The following is a 27,918-nucleotide window of genomic DNA, read 5'->3' as shown; positions in this document are numbered from 1 at the left end:
ATCTTTTGTCACCCCCTCCCTGCCTCCTCACAAACTCAAATTTTCATGACCCTTCCTCCCCCACAAACCAAGGACTGATCCAGAAAAGTTTCAAGGAGGGGGTGATTTTTTCCCTTCTGTCTTATAACGTATCTGACTTACATCTGCTTTAGGGGCGGGGGGGGGGCGGGGGTTGGCTACTGCATCATTTTTATTTAAAACGACTAAAATATTGCGATTTAGCCAAGGTGGTTCCCAAAACTATTTCTTTCCTTTTCAATGGATAGAGTATTTTAAAAATTGCTTTTTAGAAAATCACTATCATAATAATTCCAGTGGAACGTTTTGAAACCTAATCCTTCTAACATTATTGAAGGTCATCTAAGATTGCGTTTTTTCGGAATTCATTTCCAAAAAATACCAGAGGAAAGTCACTGAACTCATTCTTGCATAAGATGTCTGCAACCGAATCTTTTAAGATTACAATTTGAGAAATGCCCGGGGAAGGCCTCCAAACTCCTCCTCCTAAAATCACTAAAAAATGTAAAATTGCTGTTTTGAAACTTCAATTCCAAAAAGTTTCCGAGAGGGAGATTCGAACCCGATTCCTTTCCTCAACATTATTTCAAAGAGGGCCTACATTTTCGTTTTAGGACCTCAATTTGGAAAAAATTGATGGTGAAAGGGAGGGGCGACCCCCCCCCCCCCCATCGTCCCTCTTTTGCCTCAAACCGCAGCATCACTTGTGGGCATCCCCTGATGGAATAATAGTTCGAAATGTCTTGTTCGTGTACAGAACGAAAGAAAATATTTCTCTTATATTTCAATGTAAAATACAAAACCTGCACAAAGCAGAGGTGTCCCCTTCTTACACTGAGGTCTTCAATTGTAATTGACAAAATAGAGCTTTAGTAATTTTGTAAAATTAAACAAATACTTAAGCAAAATACTTTTTGTAAAAGCTAGAATTTGGAAATGTTTAAAACTCATTGCAAATTTCAAATTTACATTTAAAAAATATATATATATATATATATATATATATAAACTGGGGGACAGTAAAAAATATAAATAATCGATTTTGGGTAGCAAATTACTATGCAATGCATAATGAAATTACATACCAGCAAAAATAGTGTTTATTACCACAATCAACAGCATGAGATAGTGATGGTGGGTTTGTGAAAGATATAGCCATTATTTCTTCATTCACTCTTTCAAACTCTGGTAATTTTACAGCTCTAGCACAACCAGGATAAGGACACCACTTCATTGTAGGATTACTCTCAACAAATGCCTAAACAAATATTGCACTTTTGTTAAATCATGTAAAGAAGTTTCATTTAAATGCATTATTCGGATTTGGATACATTTTGTTTTTTCTTTACACGAACATTTACTTCAAAAATTTTAAAAACATGAAATTTTGAAATGAAAAAAAAAGTGGAATGCCTACATTAAGAAAAAAGCAGAAGCAGATAAAATTTTAGAAACTTATTTTAAAACAATGCTAGTCACACATTTTAGTATGTGAAGCTAGATAAGTTTTAAAGAATATTCAAACAACTATGGAAGTATTGATTCCTAAAACTACAGTAAAAGATATTTTTTCCTAAAAGATTGTAAAGTATGGGGCGTTTTTTTTTTGAACAAACGTCTATTTTCCGATAAAGAAGTATTGATAAGGTCGAAATTAATATCTATATACAGTAGACCCTCGTTTTATGGGGGGGGGGGTTACGTTCCGTGGAAATGCCGCGTAAATTGAGACCTAATAATGGTGTTAAAATAGAGGCTAGGCTCCGTAGATAAAAAAAAGTTCTAGTGATGACTAATTGTATAATAAGTTTAATGTGTACTTATATCAATTTTTATACACAACATGCATAAAGAAAACAAACTAATTTTGTGCTCTGTTTATAAAAAAAAAAAAACTGGCTATGATAGTCTTTTGGCAGTCACTAAAAATTTTTCTCTGTTCCTCTTTGCAGAGCATTAACGCATCCATGATCACTTGCGTCATTTCCATGATAGAATTTTCCGTCACTGACAAATCAGAAAGATCATTTCTATTGTCTAGGAATGGCTCCAAATTTTCAATGTGAACGTTTTTGGTTGCGAGTCACCGAAGTAAGTATCCTTGTTGGTTTTTGGTCCTCCTTTGTCACTCCTAAAAGCTCTTCTTCCAGTGAGTTCAGAACTGTGTGAGTTTAATAACTTTACTTCTGGAAAGAGCTCTGGAACCAATCGCATAAAATGTCTCCAGTGGCCCAAGCTCGATTACTAGCTCGCCAAAATGTAGTTGATTACATGTAATCTGCAATCTTTAGGAGTTTGGATTTTGAAAAAGAGGAAAATGTTATCTGTTTGCATTGCCGCATCCACTTAAAACCGAAACTCATCGACATAAAATAAAATAAAGGTGCCCCCCCCCCCCCCCCGCCCAAATCAAAACTCCGTAAAATAAACTCGGGTAAAACAAGGGTCTACTGTACTGTAAAGACCCTTATTTTCATAAGATTTTGATTTTCCAGACACCGCGTGATCGTGAAAATTTAAGCCTTGCAAAATATTTCAATTTCATATAGATAATCAACTTTTGGTTCTGTTCATAGAAAATTCGTGAAAGTTTCAGCTTGCGAAATCACCTACTTATTCATTTTTGCAAAAATTACAGCTCACAAAAATGAGTACTCTTACAGTAGATTAATATTTACTCAAAAATGGATAATTAAGCAAAGCAGTGATTTGTGCTATTAGAAACAACATAAAGGTACAAAGGCAATCAATAAGCTGCCTTGAAGTCTTAAAAATTATTTTAAAAAATCAAACATGGCCCCAAATAATTAACTTTCATCCTATATATACTAATAATAGGAACATTTGGATTATACGAATAAATACTTTCTTCCTTTTGAACATCCATGTTGAAGAAATTTGAATAAACTTGAAATCAATTTAATGTTTTCTTTCATTAACCCTCAATACAATAACTTTATAAAAATTAACTAATGAAAGAAAACTAATTTGATTAGTTTCACTAATTAAAGAAAAACATAATTGATTAATAAATGTTTAATGCACACAGTTTTCCCATACCTGATTTAATACACTTTTTTTAAAAAGAAGGTGTTTCTGGTAGAAAATGCATGAGTCTAATTTTGGTGCATTGAATCATTTTGTAGGATTGAGATTTAAAAGACTTAATGCTTCAATAATGTTTTGAATACATAAGTTTTAGTCTTTGAATTTCCAAGATTAATCGAAACTAGTCTTCAATTATAAATTTCAGTTTGAAAAAAACCTCATTGGCACTCTCAGCTTCAATGAGATAACATCTGCCTCCAGCTTGGCTATAAACTATTCCAGACCATGGGCGCCACATATGCAAAATTGTAGGGGAGGCTCAGATATTTTCCCCATGGTTTAGTGGGATATTTTCCCCATGGTAACTGATTTCAGGACAGATTCAAGTCATTAAAATTTGACATTTTTTAACAACTTATTCATTAATGGCTGGAGAAGAAATGTTTTTACATTTTTTCAAAGAAAAAACAATAAAAGCAAGTTCTCATTTTGAAAGGGGGGGGGGCTCGAGCCCCCACTTGCCCCCCTATATGGGCGCTCTTGTTCCAAATTGATGAGTTCCATGCATGTAGTTCTGCCTTAGCCCTTGATTAGGGACAGTAATTTACTGCTAATTACCAAAGTTTTGCATCTATTCACAAGTTGAACTGCACCTTGCTGCGGTCACTCGTTGGTGAGATAAATTTACTTCATCTATCAGCTTACTGGAGCTCTCAGCTTCAATGAGATGACCTCTGCCTCCAGCCTGGTTACTCACTATTTCAGACTGTTGAGTTCTAATGAGAACAAAACTGCAGTCTTTGGATGTGATAACCAGGCTGTCCAGTATATTGCATAGCTCCTACTCAAAAAACCTAAACACTGTAAATAACGATGCAAACTTTCTCTAAGCAGTTTTAAAAAATGATGCTAAAATCTTTTGAAAGGAAAATAGGAATAAATTCTCATTTGTGCCAAGGAACACTAAAATGTATATTCTGCAGGTTCGGTGAATGTTTCTGTAGTCTTGACCCAGTGTTAATTTCCAGCCCCGATAAGTATTAAGAAAATTTTGACACCTTTTCCTTTTGCCTTTCCTTTTCTTTTTAGGACTTTTAAGCACAATATGCTGCTACAGGTTGCCCTGAAAAAACTGATTGTTTTCAAAAATTTGTAACAGGAGAATGGTTAATGATAAAAAACAAATTCTTGCAGAAAATTCATGTGGTGGGCCCTAAATTTTTTCCCTCAGAGTTCCAAATTTTAATTTTAAAATGTTTCAATAGATGGCGCTGCACATAGTAAGCTGGTAAATCAAAAAAGAAGAATTGAAATTCACCGATTTTTCCTCCTATTGCAACATGGGATTACAGTCGACGATTATTTGAAAATATTGTTTTATTCTTTTGTTCATCCTTTTCGAAAAATTATGGTGTAATTTTCTATATATTTTTTTATACACAGGCTTACTATCTGCAGCGCCATGTATTGGAGAAATTTTCAACTAAAATTTGGAACTCAGAGGGGAAATTTTACGACCCACCATGAGTTTTCTGCAAGAATTTTTTTTTATCATTTACCGTTTTCCTGTTATAAATTTTAAAAAACAGTCATTTTCAGGACACCCTGTATTAAAGTACTGGTTTATTGAACGCATGCTCAAAGTGCTTTGAAATTCGGCCACAAAATGAATACTCTGTGGTGATTTACCTTTATATCAAACTGCAAGTATCTCTTCACCATGTCTGAAGACACTAATCTTTCAATCACATCTGTAGGAACCATATGAGGGCATTGGAAAGCAGGACATAAAATGCTATGAGCTTCACCATCCAAGATTTTTGCAGTAAGATAGCTAAAATTAAAATAAAGAACAATGAAGACTAAATATACAAATTCAAATATCTGCAATTTTAATACAGATATTATTCGCAAAATCTCAGTATATTGGAGGATTATAAATTTTTATATTCTTAGAATTCAATCTCATCTTGATAGAAAGTTTTGCTGATTTATACTTTTTACTTACTCATATTATCCTTCACTTAATTATTAGTTATTTAATCCATCATTTTATTTTAATTTAATAATTCCTTTTGCTTTGTTTTATCCAGAATAGTGAAAATATGGAACATTAAATACTACACCGAGTAATAATAATATTATCCAGAGGTGGCAATTGGAACTGAAAAGTGTGGGGAAGGGGGGAGACAAAAAGAAAACAACAACTAAAAACTATAAGATTTTTATCGGCCGCAAAAAAACGAAAGTTTTTTTTTTTTTTTTTTAGTACAAAATTTTGCTAAGGCTGGTTTTGAGAGCATATAAGTGGTAATTGATGCGAATCTAAGAAGCTTTACTCACCATCTTTCTTAAGTTTTTTGATGAGTTATGCACATAATAACTTTTCTCAAAGAAACACTTAGACATGCATTAGACTTACATTATTTATCCCAAAGTATTTTGAGATGTCACAAACACTTGGTAATAATTTCATTAAGCAAGTATGGCTTGTTTAAGTAAAACAGTGGATTTACTAATATCTAAACAATGAATACATAAACTAACAGTTACTGCTTGTGCTAAATAATGTTTTGTAAACAGATATACAAAATAAAACATTTTAATTGTGATCTGAAAACTTTGACATTTCTGCTTTTTTTTATGATTTTTAGTCTTGGTTTCTAAATTTGAAAATAAAATAAATAAATAAATCATAAAAAGTGAGGGGGGGGGGCAATCAACGATTTTTTTCGAAATACCTACAAGAACATGAACAATTTCATTATGAATACAGTATTGTGAGTGTATAGTTTGGGAAATCTAGTAAAAGGAACTTTAAGAGTTGAAGAGTCCTATTGCACAACAGAGTAAAACATCCGAAATATTTTCCGGAATGAAATTTAAAACAAACACTCAAAAATCTGAGATTTCCCCTATTTTTATTCCAACAGAAAACTAAAGAAAAAAATGCTGACTCACTATAAAGCAATCTGTTAGTGAAAGGCTATTAATTTAAGCCGTTTTTAGCATAAGTGACAACACGACAAAACACTAATACATATATTTAAACGCTAATATAACACGACGCAGATTCGCAAATTTTTCGGATAATATTGTGGAATCTAAGGATTGTTATACGAAAGACTAATAAAAGGATGCAAGAACATAAAAAGAATATTGACACTAATTCAATACAAAAGCAATAATTAACCACTTTCGTAATCTACAAAATGAAACCTTTACACAATTAAAAAAAAAGAAAGAACATATTCACAAAAACCTACTTTTTTCATACACTAGTACAGCGTTTCTTAAATTGTGTTCAGTGGAACCCCAGGATGCCGTGGAGATCTTTTAGAGGTTCCACAAGAGAAGCTTTTAATCAGTATTTTTCAAACAAACAGTAGCAAATAAGGTAACAGTAGTAAAGTAATAAAGTAACAGCAAGAAACTTAGTAAACGTGACATGAAAATTCAACTTTTGTCCATTCATCCCAATACAGTGAAACCTGTGTAAGTTGACCACTTGCGGTGCAGTACTTAGGTGGTCAACTTAGACAGGTGGTCAACTTATAAAGGGGGTAATGATTTTTTTTTTTTTTTTTTTTGTAATTCTTGCACCATGTATTCATTTTTTGACTATTTGACACCTACTCTTTCTATTCAACTCACTTTCATTGTTTAGCATTACTTTGAAACAATAATTTTAGATGTTATTCAAATATTTTTAGAGATTATTTTCCCAGAATAACGTATAATGTGTGATGCAAATTAAAAATTTCAGTAAATTGATCAAAAAAAAAGTGTTATTGTTTATGAAAAAGTTACTCATTTTATATTAATAGTTCCTAAAAATTTATAACTAATCAAAAATTACAAATTTTTTGCTTAACAACAAAAGAAAAACAAGTTGAGAGAATAAAAGGGTTCTTAGTAGTTTTCCTACGTGGTTAAACTCAAAAGGAGATTTAGTTATGCTGCTGTTTCATTTAGTAGGTAAAATTCTGGTCTGGCATCAACAATATTCTTGAAAAGCTATAAAAAAATAATAAAAATAATTTGCTAAATAAAATTTAAAATAATAAACCGAGTGGTCAACTTACAAAGGGTTTTTTACAATACTCCAAACCAAATTTGGTGTTCATTAGTGGTCAAGATAGACAGGTGGTCAAGATAGAGAGGTGGTAAGTTACAGAGGTTTTCCTTCATTATATAAGATAGGACTAATTCCGTTCCGGACAAAAGCGGTCAACATAGAGAGGTGGTCAACTTACAAAGGTGGTCAACTTTACAGGTTTTACTGTACTAAGTTCATCAGCGACTACTAAAATAAGTATTACTTATCTCAAGAATATTTAAACTTAAAATATTTCCTTGAAAAGAATTTCAAAATATTTTCAGGTGTGTTAATTTTCGAAGTTACTTTTTAGAGACAATAAATATAATTGGAAATAAATTGTGTTTTTACGGCAGATAAACCATTTTCAGAATGTAGTATTCAAACTACTCTACTGAAGGAAAACCAGGAGTTACTGATGGAAAATCAGTGGTTCCACAAAAAAAGTTGACATTAAAAAGGGTTCCATTAATCAAAGAAATTAAGCAATACTGCTCTAGTAAAACAAATTGCACATTTACGTTCAGAAGCATGGATCATCTTACCCTCTGCTTTCTTTCTTTTAAAAACATTATTGAACATTGAGGTCAATTTTATTTGTTCATTTTTATTTATTTACTTATCTCTATGTTTGAGAGTTTGGTGAATGTCTTACATGTTTAGGCTTTTAAATGGTTCTTCAATTTAATATATATATCTTTTTTTTATATTTCAAAGTTTATAAGCACTTCTGAACAGTGATTTTCTCTAAAAGTTTTCTGATTATATACCCCCAGTAATCCACTATGCACAATATGTATTTGCAATCATATATATAATATGTCCAAAAAATGTTTGAGAGTATGCGGCATACATGGAGGGGGAACACCCTATGGTAACACCCCTGCTTCTGAACTGTTTTCTTGATATTTTAAGATGCATTACTATATATTATAGTAAATTTTGGTTTCCAAGCAAAGCAGCAAGCAGTGTTTTTTAGCGATCCAAAAAAAAGGGAAAATCAGATATCCAGGATAAAGATGGTCCCGGATAATTGGATCTCTATTGTAATTTGTTTCATTACATAGAAGGTATTTTGGTTAACTAACAAGTACTACAGATGCAATATCATAAAAAGTCAGGAAGACAGTTCATGCACTATGTATCAAATAATGTAAAACAACATTTTTTTTTTTTTAAAGGAATGAAAAATGTGAAAGTAAAACATTCTGTTCTTACACTTTCCAACAATTTTTGCAAAATTGGTGGGAGCAAGGAACTTGAATCAAATCACTCTCTTCTTGTATGGACATAGTGCAAATATCACACTGAAAAGATTTAATGAAAACTTTCATTGCACAAAAAAAAGCTATGCTTTGGAATGTTTGCTTGATATTTTAATTTATAAATTTTAAACATAACAAGAAAACAGAAAATGCTGAAGAAAATTAACTATAAGTTCTAGGAACAATAATAACAATGTCCTTATTCATAACTTCAGTTAACTTTTAATTACAGTAAAATAGGTTTAACACAAAAATGCTAATAAAAATAAATAATGGTTAACATAAATGATATAGCAGTCCAGACGGTATACAAATCATTTCGCATTAAATTCTTTTGACACAAAAAAAATATTTTGGTCCCTTCAGTTTTGTGTTAAACGTCTATCACTGTATTTTTATTTTTGTGAACAAAAAGCAGGAAAATATTTTTTATTTTAAAAATCTCATGATTCAGTTTTTGCAAATATAAATCAAGATAATAAATGGATAGTTTCAAGGTAGGTAAACACAAGTGTATTGTACTCAAATGATTTTAATTGAATTTATGCTCGATTTGTAGTTATTAAAACAAAGATATATAGACAATAGATACAAATAAAAAGTGCATGCATTATTTATAGTTGAAAGGATCACCTTAAATAAGTACAAATAAATATACATGTTTTTCTTTTTCACTATCTATGCAATAAACTTAATAAGTAACTCAGTACCAGTAACTCCAGGAGTCAGTACTACCTCTCCCCTTCTTGGAATAAACAAGTGAAGGGGGTAAAATAAAGGATAGATTTTTAAAAACTGAATGGTAAAAATAAAAAGGTAACATTTAACATATCTTTCTTGTACTACCCAAATATCAAACAAGCAAAATATACCCGAATCACATAATGAATTTTCTTCATCTCTTTGACACTATGCCAAGAGATAACACCTTTTATATTTATTGAATTATGAAACATTATAGCAGTGAAGGGGAAAATATTTATGAATACTATTGTAAGTTTTCTTTCACAATGATAATTGTAAAATATTTACAATATTTCAAAAAAATCATTTGAATAGTTTTAGCATGCCATTCTTTCATCACAAGATACTTTAAGATATCTAAATGCAGGCATACTGCATTATATTAGTATTCTTACTGGATTAAATGTCCTTTATGAAAATCAATATTTAAATAAATTACGTTTAACCCATACCAGAGGAGGTGAAAAAGTATGACGTAACAGGGGACGTGAGGTCTCAAAGACCGCTTTTCTTATTTTTTTTTAAATCGTATAATTAAGATACATTCCTGTAAATTCCCTTAAATATTCTTTGCACTTTTGTTAGCACGGGGAAAAAATATTTTTGATTTTGAACTAAAATATACCTTTTCCGAGGAGATTTAAAAAATGCCTAGAGATTTTTCGAGAGAAATCATATGCTGCAGTAAATAATTTATTATTCATAATAAAAATAAATCTATTATCAATTAATGATATTATTTTAGTCTTTAATATATACAGGATATTTTAATACCAAAAAATTGATTATATCACATTGCATGAAAATTTTGACAGCTCTTTAACTATTAATATTTTATGTTGTATTTCCATGAATAATTCAGCCTTTATTGTCCATAGAACATCATTGCGTAACTTTTGCAAACATTTCAAACAATTCTCAACCTCATCTAGAATATTTTGCATTTCTTCCGCATAACGCGTATAAGATAAATGAACCTATTTCCGCAATTCTAACATTAAGAGCCATGCCTACTACTGCCGAAAATTAACACTGAAGGGGAGGAGCGGTCTCACAGACCGCTTCTAAAGAATACAGTGAAATTTAAACCAGATGTACTTGCCAAAACACCCTGATAAGCAAGGGAGGTGTTCAAGGTCACAAAACAGAAAGCTATTGGGGGAAAACCATTCAATCGGACTGAAAATAAAATAGGGGTGGTGGGATGAACTTTTGAGCGGTCTTTGAGACCACACCCCCCCTGTTAAGGGTTGAAAACAAACATATAATAAATCATATATCTTTTTCATTTAATAGCACAGAAGAGAGAAATAAATTGAAACAAAAATTAAATAGAAGAGCTCAAAAGTTAAAAAAGTAACTTTCAGCAAAATTTATTTTCTGAGAAGTGTTAAAAGAATGCAATCAATTACCATGACTTCATCTTTTACGGTAACAGTTCTAGCAGGACTATTTAACGTTCCATTCTGATATTCATTTTGAATTTGTTCACAGCACATTTTTAGAGATTCTTGAGTGGAAGAAAAATTCAGGGCACTGGAAGGAGGAGATATTCCAGCTTCTTTACAGCAAGCAACAGGATCCTTCATCCAAGCATCTAATAAACTTTGGCGTGACCACTCTGTAAGTAATTGTTAAAAATTAATCTTCACAAAACTGAGGATTAACAGTAAAAATTTATATAAATTAATGCAGTGCTTGTTATAAAAATTGATCAGTATACATTTCATTTATCTAAAAAATAAAAATTTCCAGTTTAATTAATGATCTGGAATGTTTTACAACAAAAAAAAAAATAACTTGCAATCAGGCTTTTCTCTAGGGTTGCATTTTTCGTAAAATGCGAAAACACTATCTCAATTGCAAAAATAAAGCAAAGCATTTCGGTCTTTTTGCTCAGACAAAAAATAAATTATTTAGAAGAAAAATAAACAATGTATGATCCAACAGAGGAAGCAGCATGGCAATAGTCAACTTAATCTTTTTGCAATCTTAAGCCAAGATTTTAAAATTACTATTAAGTTCAACAATACTTAGTCTTCCTGCATTATGTCCCCCTCAAGGAGTGCATTATTAGGAGGATTGGAGTGCAACATTCTAAAAACCAAACATGTGATTTCTTTTTTATTTTACTTTAAAAAAATTGCTGCTTTATTTCTTTAAAGATGTCATAGATGAAATAAGAATTTTATTGTGAACTGAAGATGAAACACAATGAGGCATTTAGAAAGATATGAGAGTACGTAAAATTTTAGCATTTTGCTAAAACTTTATCCCCCACACTTTTAGCTTTTATGCTAAAGAACTTTTGAACCCAGCTTAAACCCTGCTCGCAATACTACCGTGGGCAGGTAAAGGGCAATAACTGCAAAATTTTCATTTTTAAATTTTTTTGCATTTTTGTCATCACTTATACGTTAGCTTTATTGTACAAGCTTGCTTATCTGGTTTCCGCTGAAAAAAAGGTGCAAAAAAAAAACGTCTAATTGCATCATTTCCCTATTGTTAATTTTGAAACCCACACACATTTCTTCAAATGTCTCAAAAACTGCGGATACTGCCCTTTACCTGCCCACGGCAGAATCGATCTGCATATTAATAGAATTTATAGTTAGTTTTAAACTTTTCATTCAACAAAAAACAGCACAAACTAACAAACAATAGGATGACATCCGACTCCAATACCCTGTTTACCACTTTCATCATCATTATCCATGGCATGATAGTCTTGGGTGGGCCAAGGCCTTCTGAACCAGCCTCCTCTATTTGCAGCTAAGCTTTTCCAGTTCTTTGACTTAAGGCAGTGCCATACCTAGCATGGGTGACACCCTGGGCGGTAAATTGTGGTGTCACCCCTCCCCCCCCCTTCCTTCACCCACTCACAAATGCAATTTAAAAAAAAAAAAGGTTTCATGTCCTATATAAACATGAAGTTCATACAATTTTCAGAAACAACTACATTAGTGTTATAATGAAATTTTAAGTTGATTAATGCACAAAAGACAAATTAAAACCATGAATGCTGGATGGTGATGTAACAGTGTTTGATGAAGCTATTATAATTAAAAATATTGGTTGAAATTTTTTTTAATTTAAGTACTTGTATGTTTCAAAAACTTGCAATTCTACTTGGGGATACCCCCCCCCCCCCATTTTAATAAAATCATTGTTCGACACTGACTGTGATCAACAATAAATTTTCATTTGAAGGCTTACCAACAATTTGGTATGAAATTAGTTTAAAACAATTTTAATTCAAGTTGTAATTACCTTGGAACATAGGAACAAATTTGATCTGAAGCAGAAAAATCAGGGCTTCTATCGATATTTAATTCTAATTTTTGAGAGCATTTTCCGTCCTTATATTAGTGGATTTGTGTGAAAATATTGATTAAAATTGAAATAAACTAATAGTTAATAGTTAATAGTTAATAAATTAATTTGATTACAGAATATTGCATTGTCATCGGGTCGGAGGTTGCATGCCAATTTTCAAAAGAATCTGGATTGCAGGAAGTGGGGACTGGGGAGTTGCAAGATTCTGTTACAAGATACATTACGTACATCTACATACATACAGGTGAAGCTATTAAAAGCAAAAATAAGTAAATTTTCCTTTATTTTTATTTTAAAGCAATGAATACCGACAAATATTTTTTATGCCCAAGAAAAGTTTCTGATTAAATTAAGCTTAGCTATTAATTCTAAACATCTTGAGAAGTTGCGATTATGAACAATCCAAAAACTTCTTTCTCACCAAAAAATGGTGCCGAAAGTGAAAAGTAGTTATGATTCTTGCAATTTCATATTGCAGCACTAACTGAATCCATCCTGCATCTGACTTGACATTTTTATCATACAATTAAGGTGCAGAATTGATTTTTCATGCTCATATTTTAATGGTGTAAGTGAAATAAAAATTCTTTGATAGATCATGCTGTTTTGCTGCCTTCCAAGAAAACCATATTATACAGCGCTACTGTTTTCTACGTTGGTAATTTAGTTTTAAAATATCAGGAGATCCTAGTAGAGCTAACTAGCACACTTCAAAAACTTCCATTTACCCCTTGATTACAAAACATCCTCATATAAATAATATCCGATGATAAAGTAACCTGTGTATTTCAACAATGAATCTCGCGCCACGGCATGATAATTTGATTATATGATTTGATAGTGTTTAACATTCAGGGAAAGGTTTTATTCTGCCAAGGCTGAACTCGGTCCGGTGACTTAACTGTTGTACTGGTAAGACTGTCATTTTAAAAGAATGACAAGGCTGAACTCGATTCGGTGACTTAATTGTTTTACTGGTAAGACTCGTTTTAGGAGAATGAAGAAACGTAAAAATGGTCAACAATGACCCCTATCACTGGAGTTAAAGATCAATCCATCGGAGTTAAGGTCAAAACTTAAACTACCAAAATATCACCAAACAGGCAATTGCTGCATTCAAATGTAGAAGATAATTTTCATCAGTCATAACATGACAGGCGAATTTCTAGTCATAAATAAACTGCAAATAAAAGCAGGTGTTAAATTCAATTGAGATTATTTTTTCTTCCTATTACTTGAAACAACAGGGTGGCGACAGGAACTGTGAAAAAAAGTTCCCTGACTTTTCCCTGATTTCCCTGATTAAGTTCACCAAATTTCTCTGATTTACGTTACCAATGATAATGGTTTTCTTTCTTTGCTCTACTTGAAATCCATTGTATATCTGTATAAAATGCAGTATTTTTAACGTTTTAAGCTGTGTAAACGTTGTTGAACTAAAGATATATTTTCAAAAAATGTTACTTTTTTTTAATAAAATGGTCAAAAAAATATATCAAGTCAATCTTTGGGGGGGGGGGGGGGGTACCTACAAAACAGTACATTAAATTTTTCTACAATGGAAAGGCTATAGAAAATTAAAAAAAAAAAAAAAAACTTCACTTCTAGAAACTACTTAGCATGAGAATTTTAAGAAACTATTAAAATTACTCTTAAAAACATATGTGTATTTAAGATAGAACTAAAAAGTAATTAAAGTCATTTTGAACTAAGTTTTCAAACAGTATAATAATTGTTGCAAGAATAACAAGTAATAGTGAAAGAATAGAATATTTATGCAAAACAGATGAAACCATTTGACATCCATTCATAGGGAGCTTTTCCCTAATCAAGAACATAGGTTTTAATGAATGAATACAGCATTTTAACAATAAAAAAAAATTTACTTAAGTACACAAGTTAACTCTATTTAAAATCATTTCAGTATGTAATGAAAAAAAAAATCTTAGATTGCTTTTGTAACAAAAAACTTTGAAATGCAAGGAAAAAAAAGAAAAAAAAAAGCAATTAGTTAATTTCGAAACATATAAAAGAATACAACTTGGTTATAAAATTAAAGAATCACTTAAGTCTGAAGAAAAGAAAACCTTCATAATTTGCCGTGGCAACAAATAGTATAACGGCAAAAAACAAAGTTTTTTTAATTGAAAGTTCAGTTTTAGCAATTAAATTGAAAATGCAAAGAAGTGATAACTTTTAAGCTTTTATAGTATTAATTCAAAAACCAAAGATTTCTTCTTGAGATCGTGATTACAATACGCTAATCACTTCAAGACAACGGATTAAAGGCAAAGAAGCTAAGGCATTAATGAAAACTTCCTCTTTGCCTGTATGGTTGTTTATTTTGCGTAGCATTGAAAGCTTAAAAGGAAATTTCAAGCTAGGTAAAATAAACAACCTAACAGACACAGAAGCAATCTTAGGAAGTTCATCCTTTGGTTAATAAATATGATTCAATACTTTGACGTTGAGGAAAAAGATGCACAAATATGCGGCAGTGTATAATCACATCTCATTAATTTTACTTTTTTTTTAACAGATCATTGGCAGAAAATGCGTAGGGAATTAGAGTACTTAATTTTGTAAAGGAAAAAAAAAAAATTTTTTTCTTCATAAAATAAATTTACCCTGATTTTTTGTTATTTTTTCAAAATTCCCTGATATTTCCCTGACTTTTCCCTGATTAATAAAGTTCCCTGACTTTTCCCTGATCTCCCTGATTTCCCTGATCTGTCGCCACCCTGAACAATATTTTCAAATCTAGTAAAAAGAAAAAATAGATTTAATGTATAAAATGTTTTTTAAAGTTCTCATCTAGGTCAAAGCACACAATATTTGAACATGCAATCAACCAACCATGGTTTCGCAATAAACCTTCTGCTGTAAACAAAGGCACATGGAACATATCAGATGTTTCAACCAAAAGTTGATCCTTTGCTTCTTGCAGATCTTGAGCCCTCAAACCACGTACATCCTGCAACAATTCCCCCTTAAAATTATAAATAAATAATTCCACAATGCAACATTAATAAGCATAACATCACATAAGTTGTTCTTACCTCTTCAACAACTTCTTCAGCAGATGGATGGATGGTACTTGAAGTTTCTTCTTCCTAATAAGTTGATAATAATACGGATTTACAAAAACAGTTAAGCAAAAATAAAATATTTTTATGTGTCAGATCATTTTGGAATTTTCACACTGTATTTCAGTAAAGCATCAACGAATACTAAGAGAATTTTAGAAATCCCTTTCTATCAGAACATTAGTATGTTAAAATATGGTAATTTTTTAAAGATTGTTTCTTCCCACCAAAAAACTTGATTTTTATACAATATCAAGGGCAGTTCTCTAGAGCTGATGTCAGGGGGAGTTTTGGAAATTTTATAAGTAAAAAATTAATTTATTTTAGCCGCCATTTTTAAAAAAGGTTGCATTCCTCCCATAGGCACTAATGTAAAACAAAACTTTTTTGAATAATAAACAAAAACAAAATAAAATCAAATAGTCATATTTTGTACATTTCCTATGTAAGAAGATCTTACGGTTGTTCAAAGCAGATCCACCTGTTAGAAGAGGATTTAAAAAGGACTCAAATTTCTCCAAAGGCTCTAATGTTAACATTTTTTAAATTGTTGAAACTAGATTGTAAAGTTGTTCTGCTAAAAAAGTGAAACATGGGAATGAGATGTCCTGGCCAAGAGCTTGCAAATATAAAAATTCAAATAGGACTACTCTCTTAAATGTTATTAGACAGAAAATGGTAAACTTACCCTTTTTTTTTCATATACAGTTGAAACCCAACAATGAAAAATCACTTGACTTGAAGCACTTATTTGTTTTTGAGAGTTAATAAATACTTACTAATTTATTGGATAGAATGAAATAATTATCACAGGCTTGTAAATTTCAAGTTAACAAGGTGTGACTTTTCAGAAAAAATAATTTACTTTTTACTTAGCGATATGTTTAACCAATACATCTTGTCTTATCCTTTTTAAAAACTTTTACAAAAAGTTGACTAAAACATATTGTTACAAATTCTGTAAATAGTAATTATGGTAGTAACGTAACCTGTAAATAGTTTCCCGTAATGAATATACAACCCCTTTTCATTCGGTTAAAGTATACGATCCCCCTATTTCTTTTTTGTTCATTGATAAAATTTGATAACGGTCTACTATTTTCCAGAAGCGTTTGGAATATTTGAGAGATTTCTTTCGATGTTTATAAAGGCGTCCCGCGTGATAAAAAGTTCAGTTTCGATTGAGATTTCGAACGAAGAGCGTATTTGCTCTGTTTATAGCGAGGCATTTCGCTGTGTTGTTTTCGTATTTGGAAGTAAATACGTGTGTAACCGTTGAGTTTACGGTGTTGTGTGATGCTTGTTTAGTTGCTGATGATTAATTTAGCAGTTGTTAACGATTTCTCCTGTACATAGTGTAAATAAAACTCCTGTGTTTTTATCAAGAACTGTGTCATCCTTTCAAGAAAGTTGGAAGTCTCGCCGGATCCGTTACAATATTATCGCTTTGTGAAAATTTGAAAAAAAAAAAAGCTTTTGATTTTTTGGAGGGGTAACCACTCCTATTACATCTCCCATAAAACCACCACTGTGCAATATAGTCTTGCTTTTCAAAGACATGGTTTGTACAAGAAATTGAATATTTTTCAAGGAGTATTCAACGACTCTTTAAGGAAGAAATGAGCTTTTCAAGGACTTGTAAGGACTGTTTAGGAGTGCAAACTTTTCTACAATAATAAAATAATAAATATTGATTTGGCTGTAATTTACCTAAAAGTTATGGCATTAGACTAAACCTATCACACCACACTATTAAAGCTTCAAAAGCAATCTCTAATACTGAGGGCAGTAAGGATCAAATTTACAGAACTGATGTGATATACCCCACCCTTGGCGACTTTTTCCTGTTGGCGCCAAGAAAGCGTTGCCAAGAAAACGATGTATGACGACATATGTCATACATCGTTCTTAGCGATGCTTTTTTAGCGCCAACAGGAAAAAATCAGATAAAAAAACATGATCAAAGCACTTCAGAACACAATATATATAAAAACAACATAAAAGCACAACAAAAAACATCACAAATATATGCTTCAAAAATGTACAGGGCCGGGGTTTTTTGTAAACATATTAAAATACAATGAAATAAATCATTGCATTAATTACAAGTCGAAATTAATGCATTAATTGTTTTTTCATCATTTCTCCGGGATACGAGCCCTCGGTCTCATAGTACTTTCGTAATGAGACCTCGGCTCGCCGGCCCTGCCTCGGTCTCATTACGAAAGTACTATGAGACCTCTGGCTCGCCAGTTATCCCTCCGACTGTTAATATACATTACAGTCGGAGTATGGTCACAATTATGTATATTTATGTATATTATGCATATTCATGTGTATGTACACCCAAGGGTGGCTCCTTCCGTTCAGTGTACAATAATGACACAGTTTTAAGTGTGAAATATGCACCATTATTGTGCAGATTTATTAATAAAATTCAGCATTTTTAAGAGTACAACCGAAAGAACTTTCAATTGTTAACATAAAATTCAGTACCTAAAGGAGGCACGTTAATGTCTAAATAATTCGTGGCATCGATAAGAATTAACTTTTAGAACAAAATAACCGAACTATTTTTGTAAAATTAATTAACATACAGTAAAAATAAAGTTAAAAGCTACAAGAACCCCTCAAGGATTTGTAAAAAACAAAGAATTTCCGAAGTGAGAATTTTTATGTGAATTCTAAAATAAAGAACTTACCTTTTTATGGTATAAATCCTCACACTCAGTCCAAAACAAAACATCATCTGACAATGGCGCGTTATAGATACACACCACGTTGGAGTTAACTTTTAATTAACGTTCAAGTTTGAAGAAACTGGCATTTTCTAATGTTTTTACTTCAAAACACAACTACTGAATCTAAACTAACACAAAATAAGCATTCCTGTAAGGTATATTGCACAAAACAACACGTATCTCTCCTGCGTAAAACCAAGAACCCAAGTAAACAAGTTCGAACAAGTTTGCCTTCGCGTTGCCAACCACAGGTTAGTTTCACCAGGGATGCCATGCTTAAAAATTTATCGCCTCATTGGCGAGAAAAATATTTCAATTTTGTGCAAAAAATCGGATGTCGCCAAATGGGGGGGGGGGGGGTATATCACATCTGTACCAAATTTACTACTACTGACCTAAAATGAGTTAAAAAATATTTTTTAAACATTAAAGACTAATGTACCGTATATTACTTGTTAAAAAAGTGTAAAATTAATGAGGAGCAGATTATCTCTCAACGGCAATGCATTGAACCTCAATTTACAGCAGGATTCACCAATAGAGATCAGTTGCAATGACTGTAGGGATTTTTCATTTTACATAGCTTGAATTTTCATCTTACGAGATTCAGGCTATGTAAAAATAAATAACTATCAAGTTTGTGGTACCATCAAATCAAAAGAAAGCGGTTCAAGACTTAATGCTGGTCAACAAAATTGAACTTGTTGCCGCATTGGAGAGAGAATGGAAACAGTTTCAGAAGCGACGGATGTAAATAAGTGGTGGAATCCGAAGGGATTAAAACTTTTTTTTTTTTTGAATCCAGCAAAAAATGATGCATTCAAGTATTTATATATTTTTCTTTTGAATATGTTTCTCCCCTTTGAATTTGAATATTCTAATTTTTTGACTCAATGTAAATTCTCATCACTATAAACTTTTGGATTATTCTGAGATTATTTTTAATTAAGTAGATTTGAAATGAAATGTACACTTCAAAGTCTAAGAAAGGTGGCACGTTCATTTAAATACCTAATTTGGTTAAAATAAACTTTTTTCCAAAAAGTGAAAAGTAAACTATCATTTTGAATTTGGGCAACATATTTTTAAAAGTTATTGTTGTTTTTAATTCATAATGCATAAATATACTTTCTAGCAATATCAGCTTTCTAACATGAATTTCAATGCAATAATATATAAATGATAATTTATTTATTTATTTAATATTTCAATTGCTATAAATTATACTTACAAAAAATAACATTTTCGCTTCTAAAAACTGAGCAATGTCTTCATGTTTATTTTTTTCAGCCAGATCACAAACTGTTTCTGCTGATTTGTTTAAGATAAATAAGGGTGCACCATGGGATACTAACATCTGAAACAGAGCATATATATATATATATATATATATATATATATATATATATATATATATATATATAATTTGTTCTTCATTTTCTACACAAATTTATTATCTATCTAGCATTATCAAAAGACAAAAAATTTTGGAATTTGGGATATTAATATATAAAACATATTGGTACTCTCTTTATAATGTTTTAACACATAAAACTGAAGGATGAAAAAGTTGACGAATATATATATATAATATAGTAATAATAATAATATCACATTTTATACACTTGTTGAATATTCAAGCTTATAGTTTGATTATATTACAGTAACCCCTTGTTATATTGCTGATTTGGATATATCGCACTTTTCCTTTGTCTCCCAAAAAATTATAAATATACATATATTTCTAAAATGTTGTTTGACGTTTGACACCACAGAAGTTTTTTTTTTTAAATATTCTTCTTTGCTTAATTAATAAACAAAACTGGCATATTTTCCTCACTCTTAGTTCATTATAGTTCAAGCTACAACTTTTGATTCATACTCCACCATAAAAAAAAATTTTAAATACATATTTTTTTAAGAAAAATTGGAAGACTAATTTTCTTTTAATATTATTAAGATAATCATTTCAAAATGATGATAAACTAATGTTTTTGTGGAGGTACATGCAATTAATTTTACGTTAGTTAATTGTTACTTTTTATGGCCTCGGTTATATTGCATTTACAAATATGTTGCGCTTTTTTGATGTCTCCCGACAAGCACGAATTAATGAGGGGTTACTGTAATGCGTTTACATAGGAAAAAATTTCAAACACAGGGTAATCCATAAATTTAAACCTACCTTTACACATTGTTGAAGACCATTAGCAGCTGCATTATGTAGAGCTGTATTGCCCTCCTGTTAACAAAATATGTATTAGTTTATATTTTCGTTTTTTAAAGCTTATTCTAGAATACTTCTTGAATATTCATACCTCCTCATGGCATGCTATGTTAAATACTACTTTAAGTCCAAGTACTGGTATACAAAGACTGAAACAAACTCAAAATTCACTAAAACACAAGGGCGGATCCAGAAAATTTTCAAGGAGGGGGCAATTGCTTTTTACGTTTCATTCTTTGGAACTTAACATTTCTAAAAAATTTTGGAGGAGTGCAATGAACCCCATTGCATCGGAATATATTCAGGTCAAATCTATCTCTAATGCCATCTAAGATTGTCTAAAATTGAAGTTTTGAAACTTGAATTTCGAAAAAACCCTGTAGAAAGTTCCGGTCCCTATCTCTAGAACTATAAAAGATGGGTTACAATTTCGTTTCCAAGACTTCAATCGGGGAAGAATTCTGGAGAAAAGTTTCCTTTCTCTTAACACCATTGAAGATTATTAAAACTAGTGGTACCCGCACGGCTTTGCTCATAGTAGAAAATTAAAAGTTCATTTGGTTCGCCTGTATATTTACAAACATTGGATGATGAATTTCTGAGCGCATTTGCTTGCCCCTGTTATGGTTCCACATTATGATAATTTGGTAATTTACTCGCCCACGTTATGATAATTTGCTCGGTAAAATGTTCTTAAAATTGGAAAAGAAAAAGAACAAAATTGAATTTTTGAAATATCGCTTTGAGGTGCACACCCCTATGCTATAAACTAATTCTGTGCCAAATTTCATGAAAATCGGCCGAACAGTCTAGGTGCTAGGCTCGTCACAGAGATTATGACAGAGAGATATCCAGACAGACATCCAGAGAGACTTTCAGCTTTATTATTAGTAATGATTGCATTCTGAACTTTTGAAGAAACTCCCTTGGCTCAAGGAAGGCGATTGCTCCTACTGCCCCTGCCTGGTATCCGTACTTGCTAAAACATCTTTTGGCATAGTGTTTCCTATTGAAGCTCTCAGGTCAATATAAAACACAAAACAAACAAAGAAACTGAAGATGGTTTTCAATAAAACATTGCAACTTCAGAATTTCTGATTTCAGAACTTCATGTTTTAGGTCTTATGTCAGTTGTTTTTTAAATTTATAAATACAAACACTCATACATTATTCTTGACTTCGGAACACTGTTCTTAAGATCAAAAGTGACATGAAAAGTTGTTTTCTAAATCATTAAAATCACTACAGTATCATTTTCAAATTAGCATATTTCTTTAAATGTTTTAACTTCCTCAAATGAAAAAGACAAAATTTTTGGTGCTGAAACATTTTTTAGAATGCTTAAAGAAAACAAAATCAAATATCACCCACATTTATTAGGCTTCCATACACAGCTCAAACAATTTTTGATGTATTCACATGTTCTGATTAAATAAGTTATGTACATTTTGAAACTATACAAACAAATATGAACCATTAAACTTCATGCAAAATACTGACAGTCCGGTTACGATATCCGGAGATTGTGCAGTTACATCCTTGTTATAGACTCATCAACCTGGAATAGTTAATAACCGACTGGGGAAGAATTGAAATATGCATAGAAACAACGTAGATATAGAGAGAAAATAAAACTTTATAATTATACATTAGGCGTTAAGTAACCTTTCCATCTTGAAACCAGAGGCTTATCCAATGAAGGGGTTCAAAGAGACGTAGGTGTCGTCAAAGATGTTGTATCAAAATTAAAATACAGTCGAATCCCGCCACAACGCCATCCAACTTACGCTAAATGGCTTTAACGCAATTTTTCCCCCCCAGCAAACAACTTTAGATCTAACGCGAATTCCTCGCCCGCAACACGAAAATTTTAAGAATAGAATTGTGGTATGTAAGTATCAGCTTTGTTATTCTGCTAAAAATTTCTTTTCGTGAATGGATCTTCATCTCTTTAACATGACTGAGAGCCAAAGTTCCCACATCTTACTAGTCTGAACATCGCTTATAAAAATACTCCTCATTTTCCAATTATTTTTTTCATTCTAAATGTGAATGTTGGTGAAATATAATGACATCTAAGAGTGCTGTTTCATCTAAAGTTTGTGAAGATGAAAAAAAAAAGAGAAAGTTTCTGACAATTAAAGAAAAGCTAAAGGTTATGTGCATGAACAACTATAAAATGTGTTGAAGGTAGCACTACAATTAGGTATTAGTGAATCTTCCAATTCCATATGTACAATTAAAAGTCAAGAAAAGGAAATCCGTAAAAGTTCAACGAGTAGAATCTAAGGAAAATGCAAAAATTATGAAAATGGAAACTGCTCTTGTATTGTGAATTTAAGGAATCAGGAAGAGGGGTGTTACCATAGATGGAAACATTATTAAAAAAATAGTGAAGCAACTGTATTGTTTATTTAAAAATATATAAAAATAATGGTTGGATCAAGCAGCATAAATCATCATCATTTTCACTTTATTAAGTTACAAATATCATAACTGGATCTACTATATATATATTACAACTTTAGCCATTTGTTTTTCTTACCACATACAATATGCACTGCATACCATACTGGTTTATTTTATATCTTTTTTTCCCAATAATTTTGGGTTGAATAAAATGTTTTTTTTTTAATACAAATAAAAATTCAGTTTTTTATGTAAGAAACAGTAATGTAGAGTTGAGAAATGATTTTTAGGTGGTGTTTACAAGTGTTTAAAATAATTGGGTAAATATAACAGTTTTCACACATACCCTTCGCCACAACACAAAATTTCAACTTGCGCGAGAGGGCTTCGAACGCATTCCTCGCATAAGTCAGGATTCAACTGCAATTCAAGATTTTCCGACTTTTTTCTGTGTGCTTACCTTTGAGATATTCTCATACTTAATCAACGTGAAGAAGATAAAGGATTTCATCCAAAATATTTTCTGAGAAAAGACCATAAAAGACTATCACTGAAACATACCCCTGATTCATGTTTGTAGATTAAGGGATAGGGTGCATTAAGTGGCTCATTTCTCTCACTCCTCAGCAGCTTCTTGGGAAAGGATTGATTAGACCTCCCTATCATCTATTTAGTGACTTTTGAGAGCCTAAAATAGGTCTAACATAATTTACTATTTAAGAAATATGAACCTTAAGAGCAGTCCCTGAAAATGAATGTAAAAGCTTAGGTAATAAGCACTGCTTATTACCTAAGCTTTCACCTCCATTTTCGAGTTGAACCCCATTATTGCTTGCAGACTTTCGCTGGTGAGCTAAACTACATTTTGCAACCAGTTTGCTGGTAATCTTATCATAGATGACTGGTGCGCAAAAAAAAAAAAAAAACATGGGGGTCAAAAGAAGTGTCTGTGGGAGGCAGTGGCGGATCTAGTCGATCATTTTGGGAGGGGCCATTTGGAATTTTTTCACACTTTCCTTAGATTTTTGTCCTAACTGTCACTTTTCAAACCGTGCCAGATCATTGATTTTTCCGAAAACATACCGCTCCTACCCGTCTTCAAGTTTTTATGCAAGTAGAAATTAAAAATAACAATAGAAATAGGGGGAATTTATAAAATTTAAGATAAGATTAATACCAAAAAATTCTTCATTTATAATTTATTGCTTTAAAGAAATTGACATCAATGTTTAGTTACCTTTGGGGGCATTTGTGGAGGAGCATGGGAATAAGGGGCACTCCGCCAGAAAAGTTTCAAAATTAAAGCCATAAAACACAAATTTAGGCTCTCTCTGATCTTGTAAACTATAGGTGTGCTCAGAGGTCAGAGGATAGCAGAATCCATAGATCGTCCTAGTGTCCTAAGATTGTCCATCGTTTGCGTCAAGAAATGATGTATACGATGAAGCAAAATTTTAGAAATAAAATAGTTTTGTTTCAAGAAGAGGGATGTAAATTCTCTCACATTTAAAACTTAAAATTTCTATTAAAGTAACACTCATGTGTTTTTTTTTTAAAGTTTTCCTCATAATATTTTCTTTCTTTTTTTTTTTCTTTAAAAAAAAATTCCTACATTCACAAGGTTTTGGGAGGGGCCATGGCCCCCATGGCCCCCCTCTAGATCCGCCCCTGGTGGGAGGGGGGATAGGGGGTGCTACCCCAAAAGTTGATTTTTCCCCCCACAATTTTCGTAAATTAGAGCTATATGTTATTGTGTTTTCACATTACTGATTACGTGACTTCTGAAAAATGTGGAATGTGACCTAGAAAATTGGAGCAAATGAGCACCGTAGACTCCCACCTTCTCTTCCAATTAACTAGTCTAATGAAATAGCATGAAAAAAGTCTATTTATTCTGAAGTTTTAATTTTTATTTTCGTGAAATAAATCAATCTTCCAGTAAAAAATCATTTTTCAATAGATCATTAATTTTAAACTCTAAATAGTGAATGGCCTTTCTACATTAGGAAGTGAGGGGGGGCTCCTTTGCCCCCGGAATGAGCCGCCAGTGCTCAGCATCAACGAAACGAGAGAACATACATCTCAAGTTTAGTTATTGACTATTCCAGACTGACTTGACTCCATGACGGAGACAAACATATTCAATGTAGCAAACAAAAATATTTTTGTAGCTACTTTAAATATTCAGTTATAGATCGTATTCTTTGACACAAATTCGTATTCAGTGGATGGTTTAAGCTAGAAATAAAGTGTTTGAGACTGAATAAGAGGACAATGGCGTCGAACAGGATTAAAGGTAGCTTATATGCGTCCTGGCTAAAGGGCGGAAACTTTATACTCATATAACAGAATGTTTCAAAATAATTTTAACCCTAAATGAAATGTATCACAATAAAATTATTTGGAAAAGATATGAAGTAAGAGAATTTTATTACCAAATCTACACAAGAAAGATCTATCTTTTGTTCATTATCAGGAAAATTTTTCCACTGCAGAATCATATTAAGACAAGATGCCCTCCGGTCTTGATTGGAAGAATTTCTAGCCAAGTCCCCTTGACACACTAAGTGCAAAGCAGTTTCACCATCAACATTTTGCTTATTTGGGTTGCCTTTCAATTGATGCAAAAATATCCTGCAAGAGCAAAAGTCAAGTCAAAGTTAACTCAGTTTCCAAAAATGAGAATTTTTTGTTTCTCAAAAAATACTCATTTACACCACACGTAAAATGTGAATAAGCACAAGCAGTACCAACATACAATTAAAACATCAAAAGCAAAGTTGAAAATTGAAAATATTTATTTACCGAAAAATATATAGATTGATGAGCTATCAACTAATGTAAGGGCTATACCTAAAAATAGTATACATGGTCAATAAAATGTACAAAATTTTAAGATAAGAATACCTAATTAAGGTAAAAGAAAATATTACAAGGTTAAATCACAAATTTACATGCTTGTTCAATTCATCTATTTCAAACAATTTTAAGAATGTTCTTCTGCCTTTATATCATGGGCAACAATAACAGGGGGCAAGTGGAGGCTCAAGCCCCTCCCCTCTCCCCCCCTAGAAATTAGAACTTAACTTGCATTTAATACTTTTTCTTTGCAAAAATGTAAAAACATTTCTTCTCCAGCCATTAATGAATATGTTATTAAAAATGTCAAATTTAAATAACCTTAATCTGTACTGAAATCAGATTCCATGGGGAAAACGTCCTGCTAAACCATGAAGAAAATATCAGAGCCCCCCCCCCCCCCCCCCACACCTCCTTAAAATTTTGCACATGGGTGTCCATGCTTTATATAAGAGTTTAATAAGACCTCATTTGGAGTATGCTATTCAATTTTGGTCGCTTTCTCTGAGGAAAAATATTTTTGTGTTGGAAAGGGTTCAAAGAAGGACTACTAGACTAGTAAGAGGACTTTTAGATTTAGATTATGATATAATGCTTAAAAGGCTTAATATGTAGTCTGGAGCAAAGGAGAGTCAGGGATGACATGTTTCAGTCATTTAAATCTATCTTAATGAAAGATGCTAATGGGTTAAATTTTTGCACGGAAAGCAGGACAAGGAGTCATTGTTTTAGGCTATACAAATCTTAGGCTAACCTGGAAATTTGAGAAAATTACTACTTTAGTAGGGTCATGGGCACTTGGAACAGCTTACCGGAAGAGTTTGTAATGAACAAAGGAGTGGACAGCTTTAAAAAGGCCATTGATCTTCATTGGGGACCAATAAAGTGACTAGGACCAGCTCAGCTGGATCCAGAGCATGTTGCAGGTCGTTACATTTGTATTTGTAAATACACGTGTTTTGGGATTACGAGATACTTCTTTTTCAATGCAAAAGAGATGAGCTTGTAGTTAAAAAGACATAAACACTTATAACAAAAAAATGTTGCAGTATTTTTTTTTTTTACCTTTCTGCACAAATGTATATCTTTATTACCTAATTAAGGGTTTCATTGCGTGATGTGCTGCTAAATGAAGAGGGGTATTGTGCTTGAATGAATCTCCATACGAAGAGTTAGGATCCAAGTTATGCTGCAATTCCAAAGAGTTATTAAAAGTTTCAAGAGCTGCATATTCATCACCATTTTGTAAATATCTTCTAAATTTATTTGAAGAGTTCCCCATGCTTATTTCTAAATAAATTGAAAACAAAATGTTAAACATAACTCAGCAAAAATATTATTTTCTTTAAATAAAACTAAATATTTATTCTGAAAAGGAATACTCTTTAGATTGATAAACACTAAATGTAAAAGGATGTAAAAAGTTTATATTTGGCAGAAATAAGAAAATGGAATATCAATATAATTCAATGCTCATTTGTATATTTGACAGTATACAATTCCTATTTTATTCATAGCAAAAAGTGAATTCCTTTCAATGCATGACATTCTAATTAAATATTGAATTTAAATACAATTAATGAACCTTTTTGTACCTAATAACCAAATACAGTATAATCCCAATTTAACAATTGTCAAGGGACTGGAAAAATTTATCGTTAAATCAGGTATATCGTTAAATCAAGGGGCAGAGACATTTAATGCACTCAAATCTGGATCAGTGAAATGTATAATTAAATTGAGGAAATCATTAAACCGCATATTGTTAAGATGAAGAGAAAATGAACAAGAAAATGAAAGATATCTTTCAGCTTACACAGTTGATGCTCTGTTTTACCAACACATATGATTTTATGAACTATTGATTAGTTCAATAAAATTTTCCATTAAAACAAAGTAATTTTTCATTCTAAAAATGGGAAAAAATCTTTTTTTTTTTCCCAAACTCGACAAAAGGTCAAAGTGGCTCTTTACCACAAATTCCAGCACCACGGACAGGAAATCACGACCTTCCTCCATCTTTGCTTTTATTTTTATAAAGATTTTTTTTTTTTTAAATTACGTCCTACAAATAGTTAAAAGAAAA

The 27,918-nt window shown here is 31.7% G+C and overlaps 1 protein-coding gene across 1 annotated transcript in view; it reads right to left on the bottom strand.

Moving 5' to 3' along the window:
* The window catches only part of LOC129220997 (ankyrin repeat and IBR domain-containing protein 1-like), a 50,970-nt gene that overhangs the window by 19,280 nt on the left and 3,772 nt on the right, over positions 1-27,918 (bottom strand). Inside the window, exons 2-11 of the mRNA XM_054855433.1 lie at positions 26,927-27,122; positions 25,409-25,607; positions 20,523-20,579; positions 19,569-19,694; positions 15,570-15,623; positions 15,367-15,484; positions 10,587-10,795; positions 8,384-8,472; positions 4,756-4,900; positions 1,100-1,276 (exon numbers count right to left, since the gene is read on the bottom strand). Coding sequence (XP_054711408.1) covers positions 1,100-1,276; positions 4,756-4,900; positions 8,384-8,472; positions 10,587-10,795; positions 15,367-15,484; positions 15,570-15,623; positions 19,569-19,694; positions 20,523-20,579; positions 25,409-25,607; positions 26,927-27,114 — 1,362 coding nt within the window. The 5' untranslated portion in view covers positions 27,115-27,122. The remainder of the gene's footprint in view (positions 1-1,099; positions 1,277-4,755; positions 4,901-8,383; positions 8,473-10,586; positions 10,796-15,366; positions 15,485-15,569; positions 15,624-19,568; positions 19,695-20,522; positions 20,580-25,408; positions 25,608-26,926; positions 27,123-27,918) is intronic.

The sequence above is a fragment of the Uloborus diversus genome, chromosome 4 (genome assembly GCF_026930045.1).
Source record: "Uloborus diversus isolate 005 chromosome 4, Udiv.v.3.1, whole genome shotgun sequence".
Classification (NCBI taxonomy): Eukaryota; Metazoa; Arthropoda; class Arachnida; order Araneae; family Uloboridae; genus Uloborus; species Uloborus diversus.
Note: the sequence above shows the minus strand (reverse complement) of the source record. Positions and strands in the feature narration are given on the sequence as shown.